The sequence below is a fragment of the Eretmochelys imbricata genome, chromosome 11 (genome assembly GCF_965152235.1).
Source record: "Eretmochelys imbricata isolate rEreImb1 chromosome 11, rEreImb1.hap1, whole genome shotgun sequence".
Lineage (NCBI taxonomy): Eukaryota > Metazoa > Chordata > Testudines > Cheloniidae > Eretmochelys > Eretmochelys imbricata.
In genome coordinates, this window is record NC_135582.1 from 52,960,817 (window position 1) to 52,987,055 (window position 26,239).

The following is a 26,239-nucleotide window of genomic DNA, read 5'->3' on the forward strand; positions in this document are numbered from 1 at the left end:
GTAGGATCAGCAATTGTGACAGATTGGTGTGACATTATAGATTCCTTACTGTGGGGAATAGACAGTGATGAATGTATTTGCTTTCAGCAATTTCCCGTAAGTAAATCTAAATTTAAAAATACTTGAGCTGTACTGGTTCTGAAAATGAAAGAGATTTATTTTAATGAATAAAATCTAGGTATTGTTGCTTTTTACAGCACAATTAAACAGGAATACCAAAAAACAGATGTTTGAGGGGTTCTTTTATTGGTTAGCTACATCGTTTACCCACCTCTAATACCATCCCAACTGAAGTAGCCAAAGAGAGTGGACTTTGTGGAGCCCTCCATTTTAGGCTGCTTTGATATCCTCCAGTCTCGAGGCTACTTTTGCATTGGGAAGGCCTTGTGACAAGCTTTAATTGTAGCATCAAATCATCAGGAGGCTCCATCTCATGGCCAGTGAATACTGTAGTTTTAAATCTAAAAGCTTGATATAGCAAACAGGAGCTCATTGGCTTTCCCTCACCCAATACAGGTGTCCAGTTGGTGATGGAGAAATGATGCTACAACGGAATACCCAACCTGCTGTGGGCATTCTAACAAGAAGATGACCCTAGTGTTCATATCTTTTTGAAGTGCTGGAGGTCTCCAACATCTATTCTTTAGGAATAGAGGCTGTCGCTGGGATAGGGAAGTAAAGGTCTCTGAATCTGTTGAGTTAGGAATTAGTTGGGATGGTCTGGCTATTGAAATAGTTGAGTACCACAGAGGGCGAAATAGGGATATACATGCATCATTTTGCTCCTGAAGGTTCCTCACAAATTCCAGCCTCAGACGGCAACAGAAAATTGTGGAAGCAATTAAGGGATTCTACTGAAAATCAACATCACCCAGCCCTATACTAAATAGGTCTCATATTGCAGCCAGGAGTGGAGACATACATTGTTGCTGATTTCATGGTTTCAACATGTTGTAGATGGCCTTATGGAGTGCTTGACAGCCCTAAAAAAACCTTTTCTTACGTGACTATGCCATATATGAACCATGAGCCCCGGCTGGGCTATCCACATTCTTAAGGGGTTGCCTCTGTCTGTCTCCCTCCCTCCCCACACCGCATTATTTTACTCCTTGTTGTGTCAAGTTTATATAAGCTTGTAAGTGACTTGGGGCAAGGACAATGTCACTTGTTCTGTACTGTGAGGAGCAGCAGCATAGCACACTGATGGCACTGTGAAATAATTAGCAACAAATAATGTCTTGACTAGCCAGACTGCCACTTTGCTAGCTTACTTGTTTGCCCAGAGACTAGTAGAACATATGGCTAATTCTCTAGCCATAGAAATAACTGACAACCATATAGAGATGAAACTGCCCCAGTGGGCTTACAATCAAATTGAGGCCTCTGTTATGTCAAAAATTCAATTAAATCTCACCAGTCTCAGAGAAACATGATCTCATTAGTAACCATAAAACAATTGCTAAGTGACGCTTCAATTTTTTAACCTGGAAAAGAATAGTTCTGGTATTGTAAAACTTCTTTTTATAACTATCATCCATGCAAAAATTACATGAAGCTAGCTACTGTACATCTACTGGACTCATGAGAAAATTTGACTTTCAGATGTAACTTGAATTCAGAAGGGAAGGTATTATAAGCACCATATACAGATTAACACATCACAATTCTTAGGAACACCCACTTCATTTCACTTGATAAATATATATGTACATTTAGCTACTCTAGTGAGAACGGTAATAAAATTAACCTGTTGATATATTTTGCATTTGTGGTCATTGATTTTTTTTGTTAGCGATATAAAAATAAGGCAAACTGGCACTATTTTGCTACCTAAGCAAATACTCTCAGATCCATTCAACACTGGCATGGAATCATAGGACTGCAAGGGTCCTCCTTGCAGGCAACATGCTAGTCTTTACAGGCACAATGTACTAAATGGATTTACCACTTCCTTTTCATGAAGCAGGCTCAAGCAGCTGATTGTTTTTTAACCTAGCTGAATGGTGGAAATGTAACTTCCCCATCCCTTATAAACTAACTAGCAAAACGCTAAACTCGCAAGCTGCTGAGAGCCAAAGCATTGCAGCTGTTGGAACACTGAGGCAAGAGAATTAGTGATTTTCAGTTTCATGAGGAGTTATGAGTTCATGGTGAGACTTGCACAGAATTCATTGAATTTCAAGAGGCCACCCTCATTAGGGAACTGTGGCTTAATTAGCCTCCAGTGTATTGAGAACAAATCTGCTCCTCTGCTATTAGCAGACTGCCTCTTTCCTCCAAGTACCAATGCTTCCGTGGGCTGTAAGCACTGACTTAACACAGAGTCAATTGTAATTCATCTTTCTTTATCCTACTGCTATTAATAAAGCTGTGTGTCTATGAAGAGACTATGCCCTCTTTCAAATAAGCAATAGTAAAAATGAGAAGTCTTCTAAAATGTGACTTAGTTAATAGTGCTATGCTACAGGAAAAGTGTCCCCCCAAAGAGATTACAGTCAAAATTAGTGCGGGCAGTACAAATGTGTAAAGCAGCAAGGCCTGCAGCTGGTGCATATCCGCATAGCTCCACTGACTTCAGTGGGGCTGTGCTGCAGTCAAGCCCCTTAGGATATGTCGATGCTGCAATTAAAAACCTGTAGCAGGCCTGGGCTAAGGGACTGCTGAATTGCACTGCAGATACTCAGGTTTCTTACTGTAGCAAAGCCACACCCTTGGAGGCCTAAAACTAGTTTATTTTTCAACTAAGGTAACCGTGCTACTTTCACTAGTGGAGTGACGTGCTAGGAATGCTTCTGTTTGCTGCTACAAAGAGGAAAGCAAGACACAGTTATGCTCTGGATGGGCTTGAGCCTACTCCCATTCAAGTCAATAGAAAACTCCCATTGACATGAATGGTGCAAGATCAAGCCCTCAGTGGACAACGTGGACTTCTCCATTCCAACAGTTCCTGGCTAAACTGTGAACTATAAAAATAGCTGCAATCTGACAGGCCAAGAGATGCCATCTGTCGGTTTGACAAGTTTGCATTTCTTGAGGATTTTTTCTTTTTTTCCCCCTCAATTCTCAACTTACTTTTCAGGCTTAAGCCCCTTGCCAGTAGCAAGGTTAGAATATTTTCTCTTTGTTTGGATGGCAGGTGTGTCACAATGAAGGAGCCCCACTCTTAATTTATTTTAGTTCTGGTTACTTAAAATTAAACTTTTATGCGCTTTGTGGATACATATATTTTTATGGTAGACAATGATTAATAACTCTGACAGTGTCAAAGCCCTTCCACCTCCTCAAGTAACTACCGGTCGAGGGGTAGTCTATGGTGACTTTGCAGTCAGCTTACAAGGATGGTTGGATGGAGGGCAGTGCTTGTATTAAGGATCCTCTGAGAAAACATCTCTCTGCTGCCTCACACAGATTTTATTGAACTGTACTTCAGGAAGGGACTGGGTATAATTCTACAGTGTCTAGCTTTCAATTCCTTTATGCCATAACAGAAAGCAGAATATGCAGCGCGTGCTCAAACACTGTTCTCTGGGGTGACATGATACCTTGGGGAATTTTCTCCATGAAAGATTTTGTGAGACATCCTATTCAATTGGTGTTTCTTTTCTCAATGAGCGGTACAGTCACAGTTTTGGATTTCACTCTTACCATAATAACATGCTAGTTTATTTTTACAATGAAGCATATGCCACTGATTTAGCAGAGCAGAAGTAAACACAGGTCAGTGCAGTTTGTGGCTGTATCCTTTGAGAAAGTATCTAAGCTTTCATTTAAAAGAAAATATTCCAGCCCTCCTCATTGCAGAAGAAAGCCAAGTGTGAGCAAAGTGCAAACTGAAGCTGTATTGTCTGCCTGTGTATGCAGGCAGCCTGGAACCAATTTCAGAGGTGATTTACTTTAAAACCTAAAGACAACATTGTAAATGTCAACATAACTATTTCATTTACGATAAATTTAGTAGAAACACGGGCTTCTCCCATAATCCCACGCTGCTGTCCCAGCCAAAAGCCCCCACTGTTCCCCCACGCTGTTGCTAAGATTTCCAGCTTTTCCCCTCCACCTTCTGTGCTGGAGTTTCACAGCGGTGACAGAAAATTCTCTAGCTCATTGAAAATTACAATTAAACGAATGTCATATCACAATCAGTAACATACAGGCTACTCTGGGTATTATGATTTTCACACTGAATTCATTAAGAACCTCAATTCCTTAATTTAACTGAAGGTCCAGTCTGATGCATTGGTGTGCCACACCATCCAAGGGCTTTCTTCAGAATGTAGGGAAAGCTTGCCACAGACTACACACAGCCTTGATGCATACCTCTGCAGACTCGGAAGCAGAAAAATGCAAGCTACTTAAGGATGGACATGTGCAAACAGTATAGCAGAGAGACCAATAACACTTAAGTCGGATAGGCTGAACACATCTGTAAAGAAAGAGCACAGGTTGATTAAAATCTATCCTAAAACAAACCACAGCAAAGAATTATACTAAAATACTCTTTTACACTTACATTTTACCATGCACTGCAGTAGTATTTTTCAGGGGGTTACACAGTAAAGGCACTGAGACTGATGTGCTGCTATCTATTATTAATGGGGGCTTGAACTCTGACAGCAGAATTATTAAGTAATATTCAAAAAGTGTTACCCAGGGTTTTCAGAACCCAGTGCTATTTGCTAAACCAACCAAGACTATGTCATCTTTTCAGATTGCCACAGGCAGATTCAGATCTCTCAATTCAACTTACTGTGAGAACAAGAAAATTGTATTTTGCCAACTTTGTTCCACTGTTAAGCCAGATAAAATGACAGTGCTAACTGGCCAAATCTATTCATAGCTAGATGAAGCACCTTACTGCTGTTTGTATAGTAACTTTTCCTATTGTGTTTCCTCCACAGTCTTACCTAGCCTTCCTCCAGGACATAGCATATAAAGAGAGCCACTGTCTTGGAGTCCAAAGAGGGGAGAAATAGGTTAAAATGAAGCAAAGTAGCTCCAGCCTGCAAAGGAAATGCATTTGCATTTCCAACTAAAGGTGGTAACTTGTTCTGGAAAGCCAGTTGTGTTCAAATCACAGTATTTTTAAAATATGAAATATTCAATGGCAGGATAAAACCCTTGTAAAAGCAAATTCCATGTCCACCCCCGCTCTCTTCCCCTTCACCTCCCCCACCCTGGCCAAAAAAAACCCCAAAAAAACACCATACCACAGTGTCAATTTCTGCAGGGCTCACCATTCGAGACACCTCGTCAAAATCTTCAGGAGACATGGGTAAGAGGTTTTCTGTGGTCTGGAGTCTGGAAGGGTGGCTGACATGGGAGAAGAGAAGGGACAAACCTTCAGCGTATTAACATTAATTCCAATGAAAAAACAGCACCCCTGAAGTCAATTCATTTCCCATTTCAATCTCTTTTCACTCTATTTGATTTTTAGTAGCATGTGCCCCTCACCATGGCATCTGGCTGCCTCTCGTTCAGTTTAAAAGGCAACAAGTAGGTAGATGTCACTGAGATGGGTGACTCAGCAAAGTTACATCTTACTCATTCTGCAGTAATGTTAATTACACAGTCTGAACAAATGTGAGCTGTGGGGAAGATACTGTCTTCAGCAAGAGAACCCATTACAGGGAGCTCCTGGGCCCCATACGCAGTACCACTGAAGTCTCGGGATGGGTGCAAACCCCTATGCCCATGGATCCTATTACTGCTACATCTACACAGGGATAAAAACCCCAGGGCTGGTCTAGGTCAGTTGACTCAGGCTGCGAGGCTGAAAAATTGCTGTGTAGATCCTGCAAGGATGCAGGGTCCAGAGCTCAGGTTCCAGCCCGAGCCCAAGAATCTACAAGAATCCAGCAATTTTTAGTCCTGTGAGCCAAAGTCAGCTGACCTGGGCCAGCCACAGCTGTGCCATGGATCTTTTATCCCTGTGTAGCCATACCCTGCAAGATCAACCACTCTGACTTTAGTAGGTCACCAGCAGCAGGATGTTCCACAAGCTAGAGTGTTCTACTTAGAAAGCCCAGCCAGTTCTGAACTGCATTGCTGAGACACAATGTTTCACACTCTGCAATGCAAGAGTGGTTTTAATAACTGAAATCAGAGGTGGGTGGGTGGGAAGACGCACTGATCTACTACAGTCAAGTCAGGATAGGTCATGTTTGTCCAAAGAAAATGGAGGTAGCTAATTTTTATGAAAAATCAAGTATGGGAAACAGCTGTAAATTGCCCAAATATTTCTACATTTTGTACTTTAATATAGTAGCCTTTTTTCTGTTCTATTATGTGTATTGTGGTGTCTTCCTACCCAGTGGGCTTAGCAAAGCAGGGGAGAGATCTAATGCAAAATCATATACATCTTTAACACTCCTAAAATACACAACATTTTTAGTAGCTTCAAATACTATCCCATTTTTAGAAATCCAGCTGTTCTGGGCAAACTTACACTTCAGATACGGAGATTAATTCAGTCTTGATGTATCCATTCCCTTTGGGGCCATCTAAATCCATAGGCTCAGAGGCTAAAAATAAAATACACCAATGCTTAGCAAATGTTTACTTTGAGAAAAATCTTTTATATGAATTAAAGGAGCAGTGTCAAAAACTGCATTTCTTCCTGAAAACGTTTTACCACCTACTGTTACAACAACTAAGGCTATATTTCCCCTTGTTTCCATTGTGCATTAAAGAAGACTGTGTCAAGTCAGTTCCCCCTGCTTGTGTGACTTTTCCCACATAGCATGACGGAGGGGGGAAAAAAGGAAAATATGGCCCTGATCAATTCACGCAGCAGCTTCTACCCCCTGAAGTCAATGCAGCGCCACACAAGTGCCAGCGTCCAGTTACGTGGATCTAATTGCTAGTGGGGACATAAGGTTGTAAAACCACAAAATATGGCAGGCAGACTCTGGGGCAGTTGTATGGCCTGAAACTGCCACGTACACATTTTTCAATTTGATCAGATTTCCCACTGACAGCCCCTCTACTACCTCACTTCTTTTTCACCCGTTGAACAGTTCAGATACAACCGCTCACATTTTAGATGGGAAGAATTCAGCAGGTCTGGTTCAACTACCGTCATTTAATTGTATATCATAGCTATTATCCGGTAGTCCAACATTTCAATGACAAACAAATACCTCAAAATACTTCTGCAAATGAAATGCTGGTAGCACTTACTCTCCTTGGGTCTGGAGTAGTATTTCCCAAAGGCATTGTCTTTGGGAATATTTGGGTACAGATAGCTCAGTGGATTTTCAGGAATATTTTCGGCCGCCATCACTTTGTAGTTGCGAATAATATCAGGGAAAGTAACAGCTGAGAGCTCCTTCTTGGTGTAAGGTTCTACCGAATGGAACTGAGGTTCTAGTGAATAAAGAAGGACATGAATCCTAGAGATGGTGCCAAAAGCCTGGTTAAAAGTATACAGAAAAACACAGCTGAGCTTACGTATTCAGAGAGGATCAAGTGAAGGAAGGGACTTACAGAATGAAATCTAATTTGCACTGTCACAATTTAGTTTTTATTTCCAAAGCAAATACTGTTCCATGCAGAGGAAAGTATGACCTAATATATGTGAGAACAGTTCTTTTCACATATTTTATTCAGAGTGACTGGGGTGACTTGTGTTCACCTCTGGAAACGGGCTGTAATCATATATTTAAATTAAAACATGCTGAAATTTACAAGACTGGCCCTTTTCAGCCTCTTCTGATAAAATTCAGATCACATCACCTGCTACCTGATTTGACCCAAACAACCATGGCTGTTTTATTATGGGGGTGAGCAAGGTATGGTCCCCCTGCAAGCTGAAAGTTTGGATTCGGGACAACACTGTCCGTCTCCCCTCAGCCTCTGACTGGCAAAGGCAGGAGCAGGAAGGCTGCAGAGAAGGAAAGACAATGGGTGAGGCAGCAGCTTTCAGCAGCAGCAGATTCTCCTAGGCTGTTTAGTAGCTGGGCTCCATCAGCAGCTGCAGCCTCCTGCCAGCTAGGGGCGATCTATCTCCTTACAGCATAAGCTGGAAGATGTAGGGAGCCTCTCCTTCGCAGTCAGTGCAGTCCCTGCCCCGTCCAGGCCCCTCCCCAGCCAGCCTGGGTCTGAGCCCAGCAGGAAGAAGCTGGCCAGGCAGGGAGCTGAGCTGACTGCAGAGGAGTTCCAGCTGCCCATCCCCCACGGTGTCTTCTCTCCCCCTCTCTGGAGACAGGTGCAGGGGAGCTGCTGAGAGCAGGTGGAGGGGGAGTTACAGGGTCAAAAGAGGGATCTCTGGGTCGGGGGGAAGGGCAGCAGCTGTAGCACCTTGGGGATGGAGGAACTTGGGGCAGATGCAGGTGAGAGCTGGGGGCACCTTGGGGTGGTGGGGGGGGGGCATGAAGGATTTGTACTGGGACATGTTGGGATGGAGGAGACCTGTAGGGGGGAATGATACTGGGGGAACCTTGGGGATTTGTCCTCCACAACTTTATAGGCCAAACTGACTCCCCTGGAAATGCCCGTCCCCACGGAAGTAACTGAAGCAGCCTACCAGATTGTTGTTGGAATATTGTACTCGTGGTGGTACTCTGGCTCTTATTGGGGAAGATTGTTAATTTCATGTTATTGCCAGTCTGTGTAAGGGAGACAGAGGGCTCCAAGGATTTTTAACTTTGGTTTTAAAATGTAGGTATAAACCCAAGTTATTCTCTGTATTTACTTACCATTTTGGGATCCCTCTACCCAGGTAAAAGTGATGGCTCCTTCTCGGCTACTTTCACTAAATCTCAGTAAAAAGGTCCCTGGCCTTTGGTCCTTTAACAAAGCACGTTCTCTCTCCTTGCTGATAAAACCCATGATACAACTGTAATATTAAAAGAAAAATTGTACAATTTACTTCTAAGTACATCCAAAGCCTATTATTAGGCTACCTCATGTAACTAAAAGCAGAATTTTTCCAACTGGTTTATAACATCCCATGCAGCTATAACACCACCATCAATGCACAAATTAAAATGTGCACTCTCACTCCTGGGTGCAGTAGTCCTTGAGCAGCAGCTATCCAGAGAGTGGCTATTCAGCCTTTTCTCTCTTGCTATGTGTAACATGCTATAAAATGTTGTTGTCTCAACACTTTCTAAAATCAGAAATTGGTTTGTTATCCAAAACCAGTGTCTCAATTCAATGGGTAAAATTACTCAACTTACTCATGTGTGTTTGCAAGACCAGGGCCTAGATGGCAGTTTTAACTTAAAGAGAGCATTAAGTGGGTATTAACGAAAACTGTCACTGCGTTCCTTTTTGACATCCTGTGTTTGCTTTAGTATCCCATGCTCCTGTAGGAATCGCAGACAATTGTTTGGATTTCTCAGTATTCTTTGGTTTTGTGCTCACTTCCCAGACAGTATGTGTATCTCTGCCAGATCAGATATTGACAGTCAAGGTTATTTCAACCCCAGTTTTACATTGTGTGTTAAGCCGTGTTCTCTTATGCTTGGAAACACTCTGATTGTAGCTCACTTTAACTTTCTCACCCTCCTTGTACCATGATTACCAGATGCAGGGTACTATGATGTTTTGTCCCTCTGGAAAGGTTTATCTTTTGTCGGACAATGCTTCAGAGTGATCTGGGGTGACTTTTGTGGCCTTGAAGGAAAGGAGCTCTAAGGAGAGCATATAGGGCTGTGTCTAATCTGCTTGTGATGCCTGAATTTACCTGCACAGGGCAGAGTGGGCCAGTGTGGTATCCTAGGGTAACATCTATTATATGGGCATGATGGTGAAGACCTTAAAAGGTGGATGATGTCTGAACATCAAGATGACACGAGAGTCTCAAACAGGGACATGAAGGAAGAAACTGCTCTCAAGACAATGACCTCTATCCATAAGCAATATCTGTGTTTTCATGCTTGGGGATGAGGTAGCTCTGATGCAGTCAGTCACTTAGCAATACTGTCCAGGTTTTCTCCAGTAGATCAGAGTTTGAGGGAGAGGCAAGAGATTTTTTTTTTTGCTTTAAATTAACGTTTAAACTCAATTTTATTTATCTAGGAGTTCAAAAGTCCTCTGAACCATTGTTCTTTCCTTATGCATACACTCATTTATGTAATTAAACCACCATTACTCTAGGTAAATATGTATCTTGGCAAGCCCAGTAAATTAGGAAATACACCATCTACCCAAAAGAGAACAGTAGAAATCTACAACGTAAATTTTATATATTTAGAGATTTTTAAAAAAAACACTTCAGATATTGTGGGTAACAGCTACAAAGGATCCTTTGAGGACTATATATCCCAATCCTTTGTTTGGCAATCTTCAGCTTGATATATGAAAAAGGCAATCTGGGGGCAATTATGATGCCATGTATATGCAACAGGTGTTCATATTGTACAAAAAACAATCAGACTGGTTGGCAGTCTGTCTGATTCAGGGCCTCTTGCGGTTCCAGTGGGTTATTAGCCCCTATTAATTAACTTTCAGCTATTTGGCTTTCCTAAAAAAACCCAATAAATGTTTTAAAGCCTGTGGCTGATGTCACAAACCTGTTTATCTTTGTTCCTAGGGATCATTTTATTGTGTTACCTGCCTGCAAATCCTCTAGGTTTAGTTGAAAAAAAAAGGTTTGTTTGTACCTTTTATTTCTGTCTCTGTTCTTCCGCTAACAAACAGAGAACTGCTCACAACAGGGAGGAAATTTGTTGTTTACAACTCTGTATATCTGTAAGATGATCTTGTAGATGGTATTAATGGTATAATTATACAGAGAGAGCCCTGGATACCAGGGGTGAAATCCTGACGCCACTGAAGTCAGTGGCAAAAATCTCTTATGGGTGTGGGTGTGAGAGAGTTAAGTCTTCTGGCTGGATCTTCAAAAATGCTCAGCAGCCAGTTGCTCCCACTGTTAAGCCAAATCTGGACCCCTCAATGGGTGCTGATCAGTTTGCAAAGATTAGGGCAAAGATTTTCAAAGAGGAGCAGAAATTATATATAGAAAAAGAGGAGTTTATGTGGGGTGGAGGTCAGAAGTGGAGGTGACAAGTTTGTTGGGGGCATCTGAACGGGAAGCTTTGAGGGCAGAAGTCAGTGCAGAGATATCTGTAGTAGCTAAGCAGAAAATTAGGGTGAGAACACAGCACACTTTAGTATAGTAACTTCCCTGTTAACTCAGCCATATCTGTGGGCCCAATTCAGCAAGGCACTTAAGCATTTGCCTATTTTGAAGCACATGAGAACTTCTGTTGTTCACATGCACAAGTACCTTGTTCAATCAAAGGCTATATCCATAACTTTCCTGGTCTATGTTTGTTAGTCCTGGATATGAGTGTTATCTTACCAGCATAAACACCCTAAAACGGTCATTAAAATAAGAAAGTTTGTCATTGGCAATCAATAACTAATGAAAGCAATTTTAATACATAGCCATTTTTACAGTAAGTCACTGAAGGTTCACAGAATCGGAAGCACCTTTCATCATATATGAGCTGTTAACAGGATTGTAAAAAGGTCAAATCTGAACTGACAACTAAAAAGCAGGATTAAAACCCCATTTTGAGCCTATTTCTGGCAGAAGTCATAGTCCCTTTAATAATGGGCTATGTGATATCAGCAACACTGAAACCCAAGGTTTCTAAACATTGAAAAATCAGCTCCTTTGCTAATCTGGAAAAGAGCTTTACTATTAACATTTTAATTCTTTAACATTTGATCAGCAAAGATTAGCTGCTGTAGCTGGACTCCATCATTGCTATCAAAGGATTCAGTCAATCCAGCTGTTGCCAACAGGAGGCTCACAAATGCACTTTTTTAAACAAGGGTGAACCTTGTACAAGATTCCCCTACAGCACCTCAGACTTCTAAACAGTCTTCTCAGCCTGCTAAACTCCTGTTCTTGTGAGCTAACTCAGTTCTGCCTTGAGATGTGGTGAAAGCTCACTGTACTGTAGGTTGAGAGCTGGTGGTTCATCTCACTTAACCTGAAATTAATCTGAACTTTGACCTTTGGCATTAAAAGGCAGTGCAATGGGTTTATTCCCCAAATTCATAGTCTTTTTACCACTGCTTCAGCTAACATGCAAAGGATCCATCTGGCTCCTTCCAATGAAGACCTAGAACAAACCTCATTTGCCCTATTAGCACTCATATTTTATTTCTGATCACAACTGTCATTTTAACAGAGCTAAAGGTGTGAGCCATCAGCTATTCATCTTCATTAGCAACATACAAGATTCTTACCCGTCATTCCAGAGACATAAGAGGTGTTTTTTAATGAGTTCAAGGATGCCCTCAATCCACAGCCAGAAGGGAAAATTTTTATCATTTATGTTTTCCTGAAATTACAGTACATGGGGAGGAAGACACAAATAACTGTTACAAAAAGAAATCTGAGTACAACGGACTCAATTTATAACAATGTCCTGAAAAAGCTGCAGTGTCTCTCCTTCCTCTCCTCTTCACCCCCTATTTTTCTTAACACTTTTCCTCTTTCTTTGTTCCTTTTTGCTGCTCTTTTTATTTCATTTATTTATTTTTTGTTGTCTCCTCTCTTCCCTCTGTAATAGCTCCAGTTCCTCCACTCCCTAGGATGAAAGATGCTGTGTTGGGATGAGGTGCATCCATTGGTACCATCCCAAACTGGTCTGTGTGGCACAGGTACAGGGAAGAGAAGCTTGGGCTGGCAAGGGGATACCTGGGCCTGCAGGACCTTACATGTGACCTGCTGCCACCACAGGCATGTACATTAGGGTATGTCTTCGTTGCAGAGTTAACTTGTGCTCTTCCTTGGGTGTTGCCCCTAACCCAGCTGCGGTCCACTGGACAACTACCCTCTTTATTTAAGAGCAATGAAGATCCTTCACTTGATGATTAACAGATGAAATAAAAGTGTAGGAATAAAAGCCAGGAACAGCAGGTTGTTGTATCTATGGATTTATGTATTTCAATATAATAGAACATAAAGTGCTCTAGGTGACTTCTACAGAAATTAAGATTCAGTCCCTGAAAAGATGCACACAAATCAGCAGTCTAACCTCACCCCCATATAACTTACATGAACCAACCATAACTGAATCAAAATATTCACACACACCCCCCCTTGCCTTCCCAAAAGCCTAGTGAAAAACAAGAGGAATCGAAGCTTTGTCTCCATTATCTAACCTGTTAAATAGACAGTTCCTACCTTGCAGAATCTTGTCCAAGGAATAAGGCCATCAAGAGAGCCTCCACCTGTTGGACCTACACAACAAACCAACAGACTGGCTTCAGACGTGTTTATTTGAAATATCAGTTAGGCTCAAGACTTAATGTAGGTGAAACCGATCTGTATTTACATATTAAATTCTAAGCATTTGTTTAGTTTCAGTTAGGGGTGTAAAAAAGAAGGAAGAGAAGCTGTTGATTTAACTGTTCGAATAGCTGGTGCAGAGCTAGCAAGCCAGTTTTGCGGAGTAGCCCCTCTAGGCAGTGTTCTGGAGAAGCAGAATGGATGCAAATGACAGACCGATGTTTTGACAGGCACCAGGAAGAGCAATCGAGAGCTCTGCTACAGATTTCATATTAACAGTAAAGTAGGGTAGGAACTAATCCAAATATAGAGATAATCTAAAATTGTTATATACTAAGACATTTTCATCTTCAAAATAATTCTTGAAATGTGGTCCAATCATTCTCCATTTATTGGCAGAAGCCATCACACTGAAATTAGGACTATCCATGTGAGTTGAGAGAGAGATTTGGCCCATTAACTCATCGATCATTGCAACATCCTGTGAGATCAAGTAGTATTCCCATTTCAGCTTTAGGTGACTTGCCAAAGGTCCCACAGAAAGCTTGTATCATAGCGAGGAATAAACCTCATATCCCGACTTCCAAGCCTACTCTTAACCCCAGGATCCTTTTCTTTCCCATTAAAATCCTGTAGCATACGTACGTGTTTTGATTTAAGGGAAAAGCCACAGACATTCCTTTAAAGGAAACTGTGGCCCAGTTGCCACAGCTACATCAACATGTTCAAAATCCCCCTAGGCACACCACAGAACTAGGGAAGTAGTGTATAGTTGTAGCTACGCTCACAGAGGACGAAGATTCGGTTACTTATTACTATTAAGTATTCCCACTACATTCACAACTGGATTTTCAACTATGAGGCATGGGACCCCCAAAATCTCAGGGGAAACTATACATACTGGCCTGTCAACTGCAAGTCTTTTCAACTCTGACTCTGTCTAGTATCCTACTCCTACTCCCAATATCAATCAATCAGACTAGCTCCAGGCACAAGGGAGAAATCTATTTTTTTTTTCTTTTTCCCCCTATGTCCATCTAGAATGAGTCTCGGTTCCCAATACCATTGATAGTATCACAGCACAGACTATTCACACCCTCACATCTGAAAGAATGGATACAGGCTTTATCATCAGACAGCCAAACTCCATATACTAGTGAACTACATACAGCACAGAAGGAAGTCTTGAATTTATTGCAGCTAGTAAGGATTCTCCAATCAATCTCTCCAGCGCTAAGATTGAGTTTTATAACTCAAATGTAATGTAATGATAGGATGAAGGATATCTGTTTACAAACTTAAGTGGAGGTTATCACAGTTTGGGAATTTACCAAGTTGTAAAATACTAAACCAACAGAGAGATGTCAATAATCAATATCTCTCTATCTGACAGTAGGAAACCTGTATTTTTTTATGATGAATATATTCTGCCTTTGTTAAATATTACAGAATTTTAAAACACATAGAAAAGTGATCTAAACAATGGTAAATTATGTTACAAAAGGCTGCCAAACCTTTTAAAAATTTGATATTTGAGCTCTTGATAGAGCTAGAAAAAATGCTTTATAAACTGGACAGCTGGGATTTCCAATTTAGATTTTTTTTTTAAATATAACCCTTTATAAAATTTAAGGCTAATGGCAATGCTTCTGGGAATTAATAACAAAGTTTTGTTTTTTAAATTAAGTCTATCCTTCCTCTTATCCAAACACTACAGAATTAAATTAGTCAGGGTCTCTGAGAACCAGACAGGAAACTGACACCTTTCCGTTGTTCAAGAAGGAATACACAAAAATTGAACAATGAATTAGTGTTTAGCTAAGGACATGTAGGTGGGAAGAGCAGGAGATTTTTTTTAGCTTGACACATTCCTTTAACGCTGTCACAGGTCTCTTGGTCCAGCCCTGTCTTTTATGCACTGAGTCAAGACTGTATATAGCCCATCCTGGTCTATGGGCAAGTGTAACATAAAAACCTGAGACAAAAATTACAGTTACTGGACTAAATGACCCATTTCTTCAAGGAATATTTCAGTGCCCTCTCAGAAGTAAATTTGGTCCCAATCCTGTAAACCCTTACTCAGCAGAAGTGTGTGAGTGAGTGAGAGAGAGAGAGAGATCGGCGGGATCTAACCCTTACAGTATACTAACTATTCATCATGTAGAGAAATGGAAAATGGCTTCAACACTAAGTGGGTGATCACAATACAACTCTATCTGTATTACAGAACACTGAATATTAATAGTTTAAAATTGAGCTACAGAGTATACCTATAAAAAAACCTACAAAATAAAAGTTTCTCTAAACGTAAAGTAACCATAGTAGATAATTGCAACAAAAAAAAAAAATAACAGTCCAACATGGTAGTAACTACAGCTGGTCAAAAAAATTTCAAAGTTTGACTTAAAAAAAGGCAGGGGAAAATAAGCTTTTCATTTTTTTCCTATGGAAAAGTTCAATCCATTTTTATCTAGCAATAAGTCACTTTTCCCTAGCAGTCAAACAAGCCATCTACTTACTTAATATAACCAAGAGGAAGGAACATAATAAAAGGGCTTGTAGATATAGTAAAATTTGTTATAGGATCATACCAAGAAGTTTCTCCCCCAGCATGCTCAACTGATCTGCATGAAGTCCCCTTTTAGTTACAGAAGAGAACTGCCAACTTAGCACTTCAGAAAGCTGAGACCATCTTGCACAAGGTGGGTTCAGAAAGAAGGACAAGTTCTAGAGAGAAAACATCATGTCCACAATCTTAAACACACATGAAATTTAGCATGAGCACAAGTGTGTGGTCAAAAAAGTAACACGGAGTTTACATAAAATATGCTGACGTTTGACGATAAATGAGGACTTCTACATAGATGGAAGGTCCAGCTGACTATGGAGAAGCAGTTAACAATACTGATTGACTCTTGTTCTCCAAGAAAAAAGAAACCTCTCTGGGTTTAATCTAACCCAACAAACCATTACATGTTACTGAAGACCAGTGAATTAAATTACTGAATATTTACACTAGGAGAAGCCAAATAAACATCTGAAAATTGTAGTATCCTTTATCATGTTTTATACACCTAACAGTTTGCTTGGTTTAAAAAAAGCACACACAAGAAACAAACCCTGATTGACCGACCCCCCCCCCGCCAAAAAAAAATCCTAGATCCAGTAAGAACTGAACTTCAGAATAAAGATGAAAGAATGAATTATGTCAAATATTATGAATTAACATGGAAAGACAATCCACATCTCCCTTGTAAATTACACAGTAGTTTCAGGATACTGACTTACACTTTTAACATTCTATCTATCTTTCATGTCAACAACACTTAAAAGTAAGTATTCTGTAAATACCTTGGGTTCAGTAGTCAGCATGTTGTACCACAGAATGGAAGCCCATCCACTTGGAAGTTGGCTCACATTTGAGATCACAACAATGGGAAGGGATGTGGTCTATAGAAGAGAGGTTTTTGGAATTATTTGGGATACAGTTCTACTACTGTAGATACTTTATTACACATAAATTGATTTAGGTATATATACTATCATCTTTCATATACAATAAATACATTATCAATTTGTGATGAACATGGGCTATGTCTGTACAACTAATTAATTCTGATCAATATTGTGAAGTGGTTTTATGAAAAACTGCTGAATTACTAGGGTCTATATGCATGTGGATCCACTATTGCTGACATGGCCTGCAGCAGGTACACCAGACAGGAGCAATGTGACATACTTAAGGTTAACAACGGCATTTAGACCTCATAAAGGTCATGCTAAAAAAGCAGTGGCATCCTTAGAAATCCTGTCATATAATGGGAAACACACAAAACACATCCAAGACTCACTAGTGAAGGAATGTAGTAAATGCTGGTAGAGACTGCTATAATGAAGTTTACAAAACAGTTCCCTATTTTCACATGATTATAACTTACAAAACCTTTTGGATTGATGTTTTCTATGTTAGCAAATTGGGGGGGAGGGAGAGTTGAGGTTTTTTTGGGACTGGGGGAGTGTGTTGGAATTGGTGGACATCCCTTACCAAGAAGTCAGGTTTACATCTCATTCAAAAGCTGGTACCTCCAGCAGCACTTTTAATGCTAGCCTGGGGCACTGGTTCAGGTCTGACCTGAAGGGAAGAGTGCTACCCAAAGAACTGCAGGTACCAATTCTGCAACATAGAGTATTCTTTGGGAGGTTTTATAAACCAGACCCAGCCTTACTTAGGTGCAGAGATTTGAAAGAATCAAAATACAAAGGCCCTATCACTATATGCGGTGACACTGCTAAGTATTATCAATGGATTTGAAAACAACAATGGAGGCAGAAAAAATGCTGAAAATTCTAATACAGTAGAACCTTAATTTTATGAATACCACTCTTACAAACTCTTTTTTTTTTTTTTCCCCAAGAGGATAATAAAAATCACAACAAAAGTGATGATGAAGAACAAGCATGTCTTCAGTGCATTGACAATTCCTTTGCACTGGCTTGAAGGACAAGAAAGCGATACAATGCACCATGGTGCACCATAACTTCTGTAATTCTGAGACATTCCTAAAAATTGAACTCAGGCCCCAATTATTTCAGAGAAGAGGGGTTTCTACTGTACTTAAATAACAATCTCTGAATAAAATTACTCAGAATTAATTTCACCCCTATCTAATCTACGTAGTAACCTTACCTCTAGATCTACCACCAGCCCAGGCTGGCACAGCTGAGTTTCAAAGCTGAGGGAATGAAGTTCTTCTGTTACAATGAGAGGACCCTTTAAAAAACAATCATAGGGAATTTAATGATTAAGCTCAAATCCTTAAAACACTGGAAATAAGACATTTTAGGCTGTTAGGCTTGATATGTTAAATATTGTATGGGAACCCATTTAGTACGGTACCTCTTACTTCCCCAGCAGTGTATAAGCTATGAAGTTACTGTCAGTCCAAATAATGACATTTAGTATTCATTAGTTAATGTAAAAGCAAGACCCCTATAAGCCATTTTTCAAATATTCCAATTAAGTGGTTCTAGGGATTAGAAGAAGTGTCATTAGGCAGGGAAGGGAGCAGTTTGATGGTCTCCTGGCTTAGACAGAATGAGTCGTCATCCCTCACCCCCCCATGATTTCCTTTTCTTCCTAACTTGTTTAGAAGATTGTATATTTTAGAAATGCCAATAAAATTGAGCACAAAGGGCAGTTTGCAGGTAATACCACAGGATAACTCTGCGTAATGTCATACAGCTTTGGATTCTATGGAAAACCAAAATGCTAATTTGTGCCCTGTTATCTAAAACTTCTTTGAATCTGTTCCAATAGCCAAACATTGGGGTGAAGAGTGCCCTCTGCATAGGTATATGGAGGGCACCCTCCATGGCAAATCTCACCCTATCCGGGAGGCGGGAGCCTTCACCTCTCCTGGAAACTTCTAGATGCTCCTGCCCTTAGGCTTGCAAGGGGTAATAGCAAGGGCACTGGATGTCGTCCACAGCACTTCCCCTAGAGCGCACATGGACATTTCAGCAGGAACTTCCTGGTCCCCTCCATGTCTGCTACTGATCAATCCCAGGGAATTCTGCCATTGGCAAAAATTCTTGTTAGAGCCATGCCGTGAGGGGGAGGAAGGCACAAAGGAAAAGCACCAAGCTGGGATCTTATATACATAGTACGGTGCCTATGTCTGTGATTCCAGGGCTTGCTTTCCCTGAGGTTTTAAGTTCCTACCCTGCTCTGCCCATTTTCCCCTTGAGGAGTTTTCCATGGGATTGGGCAGTTTGGCCCACTATCAGGCATTTAACAGTCCTTAATATTATTAAAAAAAACTGGACCAAAAGAGGGAGAAAAAAAAGTCAGTGCTGCTTACCTCATTAGTTCTGCTTCCTGTATTTTTTTGTTCCTTTAATTGCTGCAGACAAAAAGAACAAAACAAAATACATGACAGTCCCGACTGAAAAAGTGACTGTTACAAATGAAAGATGTATTTACATAAATAAAGCAGCATTTGCACAGTCCCTTCTGCATAACTGGTCATGAACCTGCTGCATTAGTCTCTGATCCTCTTTAGCTCCCAAACATGGGAACCAGGGGATTTGACTGTAGATACAGTAGATAACTGCTATCCCTTTATAAAAGCATTCTGCTGTGAAAACAGATATTGCAACCTGACTTAATATCTTTTTATCATGCTGCAATGATTGTGTAGAAAAGGCCTTTCTTAGAGGCACAGCAACAGTTATTGATGAGCGTGGGATAGACTAAATAATGGATTATCATCAATGAGCATCCACCCTAAATCGGTCTAGGAGAATGTCGGCCGACTCTGTACCATTGTTAGTGCCCTATATATAGGTCTACGCAAATAGGAGAGAAGAATCCTGCATCTGAATCCTCCATTTGCATTTGATTCCTCTCCAGATAGGATGGATACTCGCTACCCTTCCTAAATCAGCATGGCAGTGAGATTATTTAGTCCGCTAAATTTGTGGGCTGTTGTCTAAAAGCCCCTTCCCTAGACAATTCAGCTCTAACCTTTCTTTCCCAACACATCTAAAACCTCCCTACTCGTGGCTTGCTGCAGAATCCTTTCCAGAAACACTCTCCCTCCTGCCACAGCACCTCCACTGCTGCAGGTTTCCTCTTTTTTCCTCACAGAAACTGATGCCTTCGCTACAATTTATTAACAAATGTTTGTTTCAGGCCACAGGGCAGTAACTACTTTCCAGTGTAGGAACAGATTACAAAGAGCGTGGCCTCCAGCTCTCCTAGGACCCAATCTTACTTTCACTCAAGTCAGTGGTATAACTCCTTATGTAGGGGACATTTGGCTATTTGGTACCACTAGGGTAGAAAGCAGTGGCACTTTAAAGCAGTAGAGAGTCAGTACTTAAAGGAATGCTTTCTGCAAACAGGGACTTGAGACATATTAGACAGTGATCTAAAAGTGGGAAGGCAAGAAAAGTGTACCCCACCAGATGCCTGAACTCTGCTGCTAGGCTTCCATTAGTGGATTCCTCCATGTTCATTACTTTTGTATTTGTTCCCAGAATGTTAAATTTTCTGAACCTACACAAAGAGAGGGGGGGAGTTATCAGACTTTAATTCATTTTAAAAATACCCAACATGGCAAAAAAAAAAAAAAAAATGGGAAGAGTGCAGGTGCAACATACCCTTTTACTGTGTTCTTCTCATTCACGTCCCTGCAAAGGAGATTCAGATCTTTGTAAGTTCCAAAAGTAAACCACACACAGAGGGGAAAAAACAGGCTTATTTTCTCTTATATTTGTAATTGATAGAGCTGGTTGAAAACAGGTAAAAATACTTGTGGAAAAAAATGAATTTTTTTGCCAAAAAAAAATCAATGAAATTTCAAAACTCTTTGATCAGCTCCAGTAATCAAGAAAGCAAAATGTTTACTGGATTAAATGTATTTCACATCACACTGTATATTTTCCCCCAAAGTTTAGATTTCTCCAAGGTGCCTTTATAATCAAAGACAGCCCTTCACTTTACTACACTGTTTATAACTTTGGTACTCCACTTGTAAAAGATAAGAGTTCATAAACTACTTTCATTCTAAACCCCTAATTTCAAGCACAAAAAGCTACCATTTAACTTGAAACAGTGTTGCCCAGTACTCATGATTTTTATCATAAACCTCGTGATATTAGATGTTAAGTCCCAGATCCTGGAGTCAGATAACTATGCGAGAATCTGCTTGTTTTGTTTTGTTCAAGTAAGTTTCCAACCCTTGTAGTGTTTGTGGAGAAAAGCCTCACTGCACACTAAATAATAGAATTTAAATAAAAAAATAAATTATGTATTTGTTTTTTTTTAAATCATCATTTTTCAGCCAATCATGATTTCTGAAGGCTGATTTTGGATGCCTGGTGTTGGCAACAGTGCTGAATTATCTCAAGCACATTGTTGGCTGACAGGTGAATTTTGTTTAGAAGGTTTGGTAACAGTCTGTTTGGAGTTTTCTGATTTGAATGTGAATAAGCAGAGGGGTTTGGTTTTTTTATAGTTAAGACATTTCTCAAATTTTTATCTTAGGGGGCTCTTTTTTGCATGTGGACAACTCAAAAATGGTTTTGTCTTAAAAGTTTAATCTTGTCATCTGTATAGTCCCCAATGTGGAATGCCTATTCTGCTAACTTTGAGAGAGACTAGTTGATAATTAAAGCTGTATGTGAATGAAAATAGCAGTATAGGGTCAAATTCTGCTCTCCGATAGAATTAATGGGAAATGCACGTGCATGCGTGCACTCACAATTTACCCACACAGTGAGTGACTTTCCTTAGGAAATAAGGCCCCAGTACGACAATGAGCTCTGCGTGGGTGGGACCTATGTGGAACTCACTGCAGGGCTGGGTCTATATCTTTCCCTGTGGTGCAAAGGTATATACTAGAAATGGAAGAGGATGGGGAACTGTTCTCTTGCACCTAGCAAGGAAGCAGAATTATAGTGAAAATAGGGGAAATGGCTCCTGTGGTAACTGGTACAATAGGGCCCAAGGTCTACTCTGTCATTAAGTGTCTATCTTTTACTGGGGCAGATCATCATAACTATATACAGGATATGAAAAAGATGAAACATACTTATCAAATAAGACTTTCACTTTTAAATTATAATTCAGTTCTTGTAGCTTCACCAGCAATCTGGAAAGAGAAATCAGTACAGATGACTGCAACTGCAAAGGCTTTACTTCTCTCAGAAACATGGCTCCTCTTTTATTTTGGTGATGAACAAAATGGCTTCTTGATTTGCCAGTTCCTTTTAAAAATCAATGAGTCAGCATGAAATTTCCATCCTGCATTTAAATCAACAGACATTTTGCTACAGACTTCACTGGGAGTGTGACTAGTCCCTTTTGACTGACTGGATACTGCCCACTGATAAGTCATCTTTGATATATTTATTTTTTCTTTCCATTTTGAATAATAAACAGTGCCTGTACACAAGCTCTGAGCGCCCTACCATTTATTTGTAATTACAAAACCAAATAATGCAGTGCAGTTAGCTCACCCCATTTTTCTGGCGCTCCAGCTCCTAATTAAATGCTGACGCACCATACGCTGACCTACACCTCAATTCACTGAACGCTTTTCAAAGGTAACAGTGAAACAAGTGGTCCCTGTAGCATGCCCTGGAGAGGCAATTCGACTCTATTTCAGACCAGGGATAGGGGTACAATCAAGAGTCCATGGCACTGATGGAGAACACTCTACCATCCAGCCCCTCTCTATTATAATCAAGGGGGATCTAGTGTGAGTTCCCATGCTAACTCAGAACTGTAGCAGTGTCTTACAAGGAGACTAGTATTATTGAGAACTACAGAACTATGCAAAAGACAGGAACTTTGAAGGTGAGGCCTGGAAGGGAACTGACTGTTACCCATCATGGAAAGACCATTCCTAACCACTTTTATATGCAAAGAATTATTCTAAGTATAAGCAAAGAAAGTAAGTGTATTATTAGCTGACACCTATGAAACTAAAGGAGCTTCTGAAAGGCAAGGAGATATTGGCAAACTAACTGTAGTTCTAATCAAGGAAGTGTCATTAAATATGGTATAAAATGGCTAGTGCTAGAGCCCTACCAAATTCACGGCCATGAAAAATGCGTCACGGACCGTGAAATCTGGTCTTTTGTGCGCTTTTACCCTATATTATACAGATTTCACAGTGGAGACCAGTGTTTCTCGAACTGGGGGTCCTGACCCAAAAGGGAGTTGCAGGAGGGTCTCAAGGTTATTTGGGGGTCAGGGGGGGGGTGTCACGGTATTGCCACCCTTATTTCTGCGCTGCCTTCAGAGCTGGGCAACCAGAGAGCGGCGGCTGTTGGCAAGGCGCCCAGCTCTGAAGGCAGCGCCCTGCCAGCAGCAGCGCAGAATTAAGCATGGCTGTGCCACACCAGGCCACTCTTACTTCTGCACCGCTGCCTTCAGAGCTGGCGGCCAGAGAGGGGCAGGTGTTGACTGAGGGCCCAGCTCTGCAGGCAGCCGTGCAGAAGTAAAGGAGGCAATACCATACCACGCCATCCTTACCTCTGCGCTGCTGCTGGCGGCGGCTCTGCCTTCAGAGCTGGGATCCCGGCCAGCAGCCGTCGCTCTCCAGCTGCCCAGCTCTGAAGGCAGCACCGCCGCCAGCAGCAGCACAGAAGGAAGGGTAGCAGAACCGCAACCCCCCCTCCTACAATAACCTTGTGACCTCCCACAACTCCTTTTTGGGTCAGGATCCCTACAATTACAACACTGTGAAATTTCAGATTTAAAGAGCTGAAATCATGAAGCTTACAATTTTTTAAAATCCTATTACCGTGAAATTGACGAAAATGGACCAGGAATTTGGTAGGGCCTTCGCTATTGCTCAAGGGAAGAGGACAGGTTGGGGGGGGGGGCGGGTGGTTAACTCCCCAAGACACCGCACCTGAGCGATCGTGAATACAGCTTAGTGCTCCCTGGCTAGTCTGCTAATGGTGGTTCATCCCTCCTCACATCGAAGTGGTCTGAATGGTTTAGACTGAATGCCTTCAACTCCCTTCTGGCTACGGAGGCAGGACTGTCACTCAATACCAGGGCCCTGACCAAAGGAGTGAAGTCAGACGGTTCCAAACAGAATCTTGGTCAGTTCTCAGCCAGAAGGAAGTGGAGCAGTGAGTGGGAAGAGGGAGGAAAAAAGGTAGGGCCCAGGGAAATCCTGCCAGAACACTTTCTCTGTCACAGAGTGCTCACTATATTTTGTTTCTGGTCACTTAGCCAGATGGAAGGTTTTGCAGCCCTTTCAGCTACAGGAAGTCCAATGAGGGAATAGGCTTACCACAAAGAAAAAATTACCTCAGTTTTACTGTGAACTGCACTCCAGTTTTCAGGACCAATGGCCTCTGAGGATGAGTTGGCATGCAAGGCTGCCTCTCCACCACAAAAGAACTGCAGGGGGAACAAAACCATGGACATTTTTAGCTACATTAGTACAATACTGTTAAAAAGTGATGACACTTTCAGCACAAAACAGATTACAGTCTAATTTATTTACTACAATATTTTTAACAAATATCCACAATAAATTGGTACTGTGTGCACGTTCAGTTCCTATTTATTCAGGTACTAAATCTTTGGACTCTATTCTTACTAAAGTGATATGTTTTTAAGTTGGATGGAATTCTAAAAATATAAACTTTTATTTCATCAGGGCTTTTTTAAAAAAAAAAGCACTAAAAATAAAATTAACAGTTTGAAGAAAAAAAAGCTACTTCACACAACTTTAAAAATCAAACGGCATGTAAATAATAAAGGACAGAACTGGTACAATCAGAGTGTAAACTAACGGAATGATCCATCTCACCTATCTACAGCACTATGGATTACTAAATTCTTAAAGTGTTCATACTGTGACTGGATGTCAGGCTCTAGGATGGTATTTCTCATCCTACTCGCGCAAGCACACTATGCATATAACTAAGGAAAATGGCAAGATTTAGGCCTTTATATCTTCTCAATTTGCACCGTTTCTAATGGAGCAGGAGCAGATTTCTGTCTTTTTCACCTGTGGGTTAGCTAGGGCGCTTGAGTGGGACTCAGGAACTGGGGCTTCTGTTCTCAGCTCAGACTGTTGTGGGATCTTGGACAAATCACTTTACCCCTTTGGACCTCTTCCCCTCCCACATCTCATCCGTCTTATCTGTTTAGACTGTAACTATTTCAGGGCAGGAATCCTATGTTACGTATTTGTACAGTGGGACCCTGATCTTGGATGGGGCCTCTAATTACTACTGGAATGTAAATAATTGCCTGGAGATGCAGGGCTAATCTGACTCATCCCAACTCCCACCCAAGGAAATAAGAGGTGGACAGTTTCTAAGGTATTCATCCTGCATGTATTTCTGTGGGTAGACCCCAGCGGCGCACACATGGAGCAGCTTGCAGGACTAGAGCCTAAAATCAGAAATGGACTAAGGGTCCAAAGCTTGATTCTGTGTGAACTGAAGACAGTGACAAAACTTCCATTGACTTAAAGGTGCAGAATCAGGGGCTTAAACAGGAGAGTTTACAGGGAAAATCCTAGTAACAGACAGCCCAGTTTTTGTTTTTTGTGAAGAATAAAAGAAAATAGCAGGTGGGGCACTAACCCGTGTATGTGACATGTTAAGTGGGGAGAGTCTACCATCCATTCACACAGACCAAACAAACATATGCATCCATTACCTCTGAATGAGTTGTTTGAAAAGATTGCACGTGCGGTCTTGCAGGACTTGTTTGTTTTTTGTAATGGGATCTGGCTCATATGTAAATTTCTGCTCCAATTCCTCAAGCTTTTTAAGCTGCTGACGAACTTGCTGAAGACTCTCAGCAACAATGGTGAACCTGCAAAAAAACACATCTTATTGATTATTGTTACCAAACACTGGTATTACAGTAGTGCCCAGACACCACCCAGCTCTGTCTCCAATTAGTATGTTTCTAAGAGTCACACGGTCCTCAGGAACTTGTGAGCTTGTCTCAGTGGAAAAAAGACGATGATGATGATGTAGGTTTGGCAAGGATCTGTTAGTGCAGGTAAACATTTAAATCTCCAGAATCTGCCCTCTTCGCCTCTCCTTCCCATGTAAGTACTGTGACCTATTTAAAGTAATAAGGAATGGAAGCATTTCCTCGAGTTACTAGCATCTGTTTTTTGGAGGACATGTTTTGGGTATTGGAGACAATGCATGCATTGTGAGGCTGCTTAAATAAATTGCTGTACTGCATTTGGTGCCATAATGGAGATTTCTATCCTCTCTACAGTGCATTAGCTCTGCAGCACAGGAAATTACATTTACGCAATCTTAGGGCTAACATGACATATAGTCTTTAAAGTGCCACAAGTACTCCTTTTTCTTTTTATGACATATAAGGTAGTTTATATGATATTTAATAAGGAAAACTATATTTCTCCCCCAATTAGAGCCCTCATTCTCTAGGGATGCATTCTGATAATGGCAAATTCA

The 26,239-nt window shown here is 41.0% G+C and overlaps 1 protein-coding gene across 5 annotated transcripts in view; it reads right to left on the reverse strand.

Annotated features, from left to right (window-relative positions):
• Window positions 1–3,389: 3,389 nt before the first annotated feature.
• STAT1 (signal transducer and activator of transcription 1) overlaps window positions 3,390–26,239 on the reverse strand; it is a 41,138-nt gene continuing 18,288 nt past the window's right edge. For 4 of the 5 annotated variants that reach the window (XM_077830478.1, XM_077830480.1, XM_077830481.1 and 1 more), the window contains 16 exons: window positions 25,458–25,616; window positions 24,090–24,182; window positions 21,853–21,912; window positions 20,420–20,449; window positions 20,222–20,315; window positions 19,117–19,158; window positions 17,943–18,026; window positions 16,607–16,705; window positions 15,847–15,982; window positions 13,151–13,206; window positions 12,208–12,302; window positions 8,697–8,836; window positions 7,180–7,365; window positions 6,446–6,521; window positions 5,208–5,310; window positions 3,390–4,423 (listed from right to left, as the gene is read on the reverse strand). In XM_077830478.1, the coding sequence (XP_077686604.1) occupies window positions 4,400–4,423; window positions 5,208–5,310; window positions 6,446–6,521; window positions 7,180–7,365; window positions 8,697–8,836; window positions 12,208–12,302; window positions 13,151–13,206; window positions 15,847–15,982; window positions 16,607–16,705; window positions 17,943–18,026; window positions 19,117–19,158; window positions 20,222–20,315; window positions 20,420–20,449; window positions 21,853–21,912; window positions 24,090–24,182; window positions 25,458–25,616 (1,477 nt within the window). In that variant the 3' untranslated portion in view covers window positions 3,390–4,399. The remainder of the gene's footprint in view (window positions 4,424–5,207; window positions 5,311–6,445; window positions 6,522–7,179; window positions 7,366–8,696; window positions 8,837–12,207; window positions 12,303–13,150; window positions 13,207–15,846; window positions 15,983–16,606; window positions 16,706–17,942; window positions 18,027–19,116; window positions 19,159–20,221; window positions 20,316–20,419; window positions 20,450–21,852; window positions 21,913–24,089; window positions 24,183–25,457; window positions 25,617–26,239) is intronic. The other variant, XM_077830482.1, reaches the window with a different exon arrangement.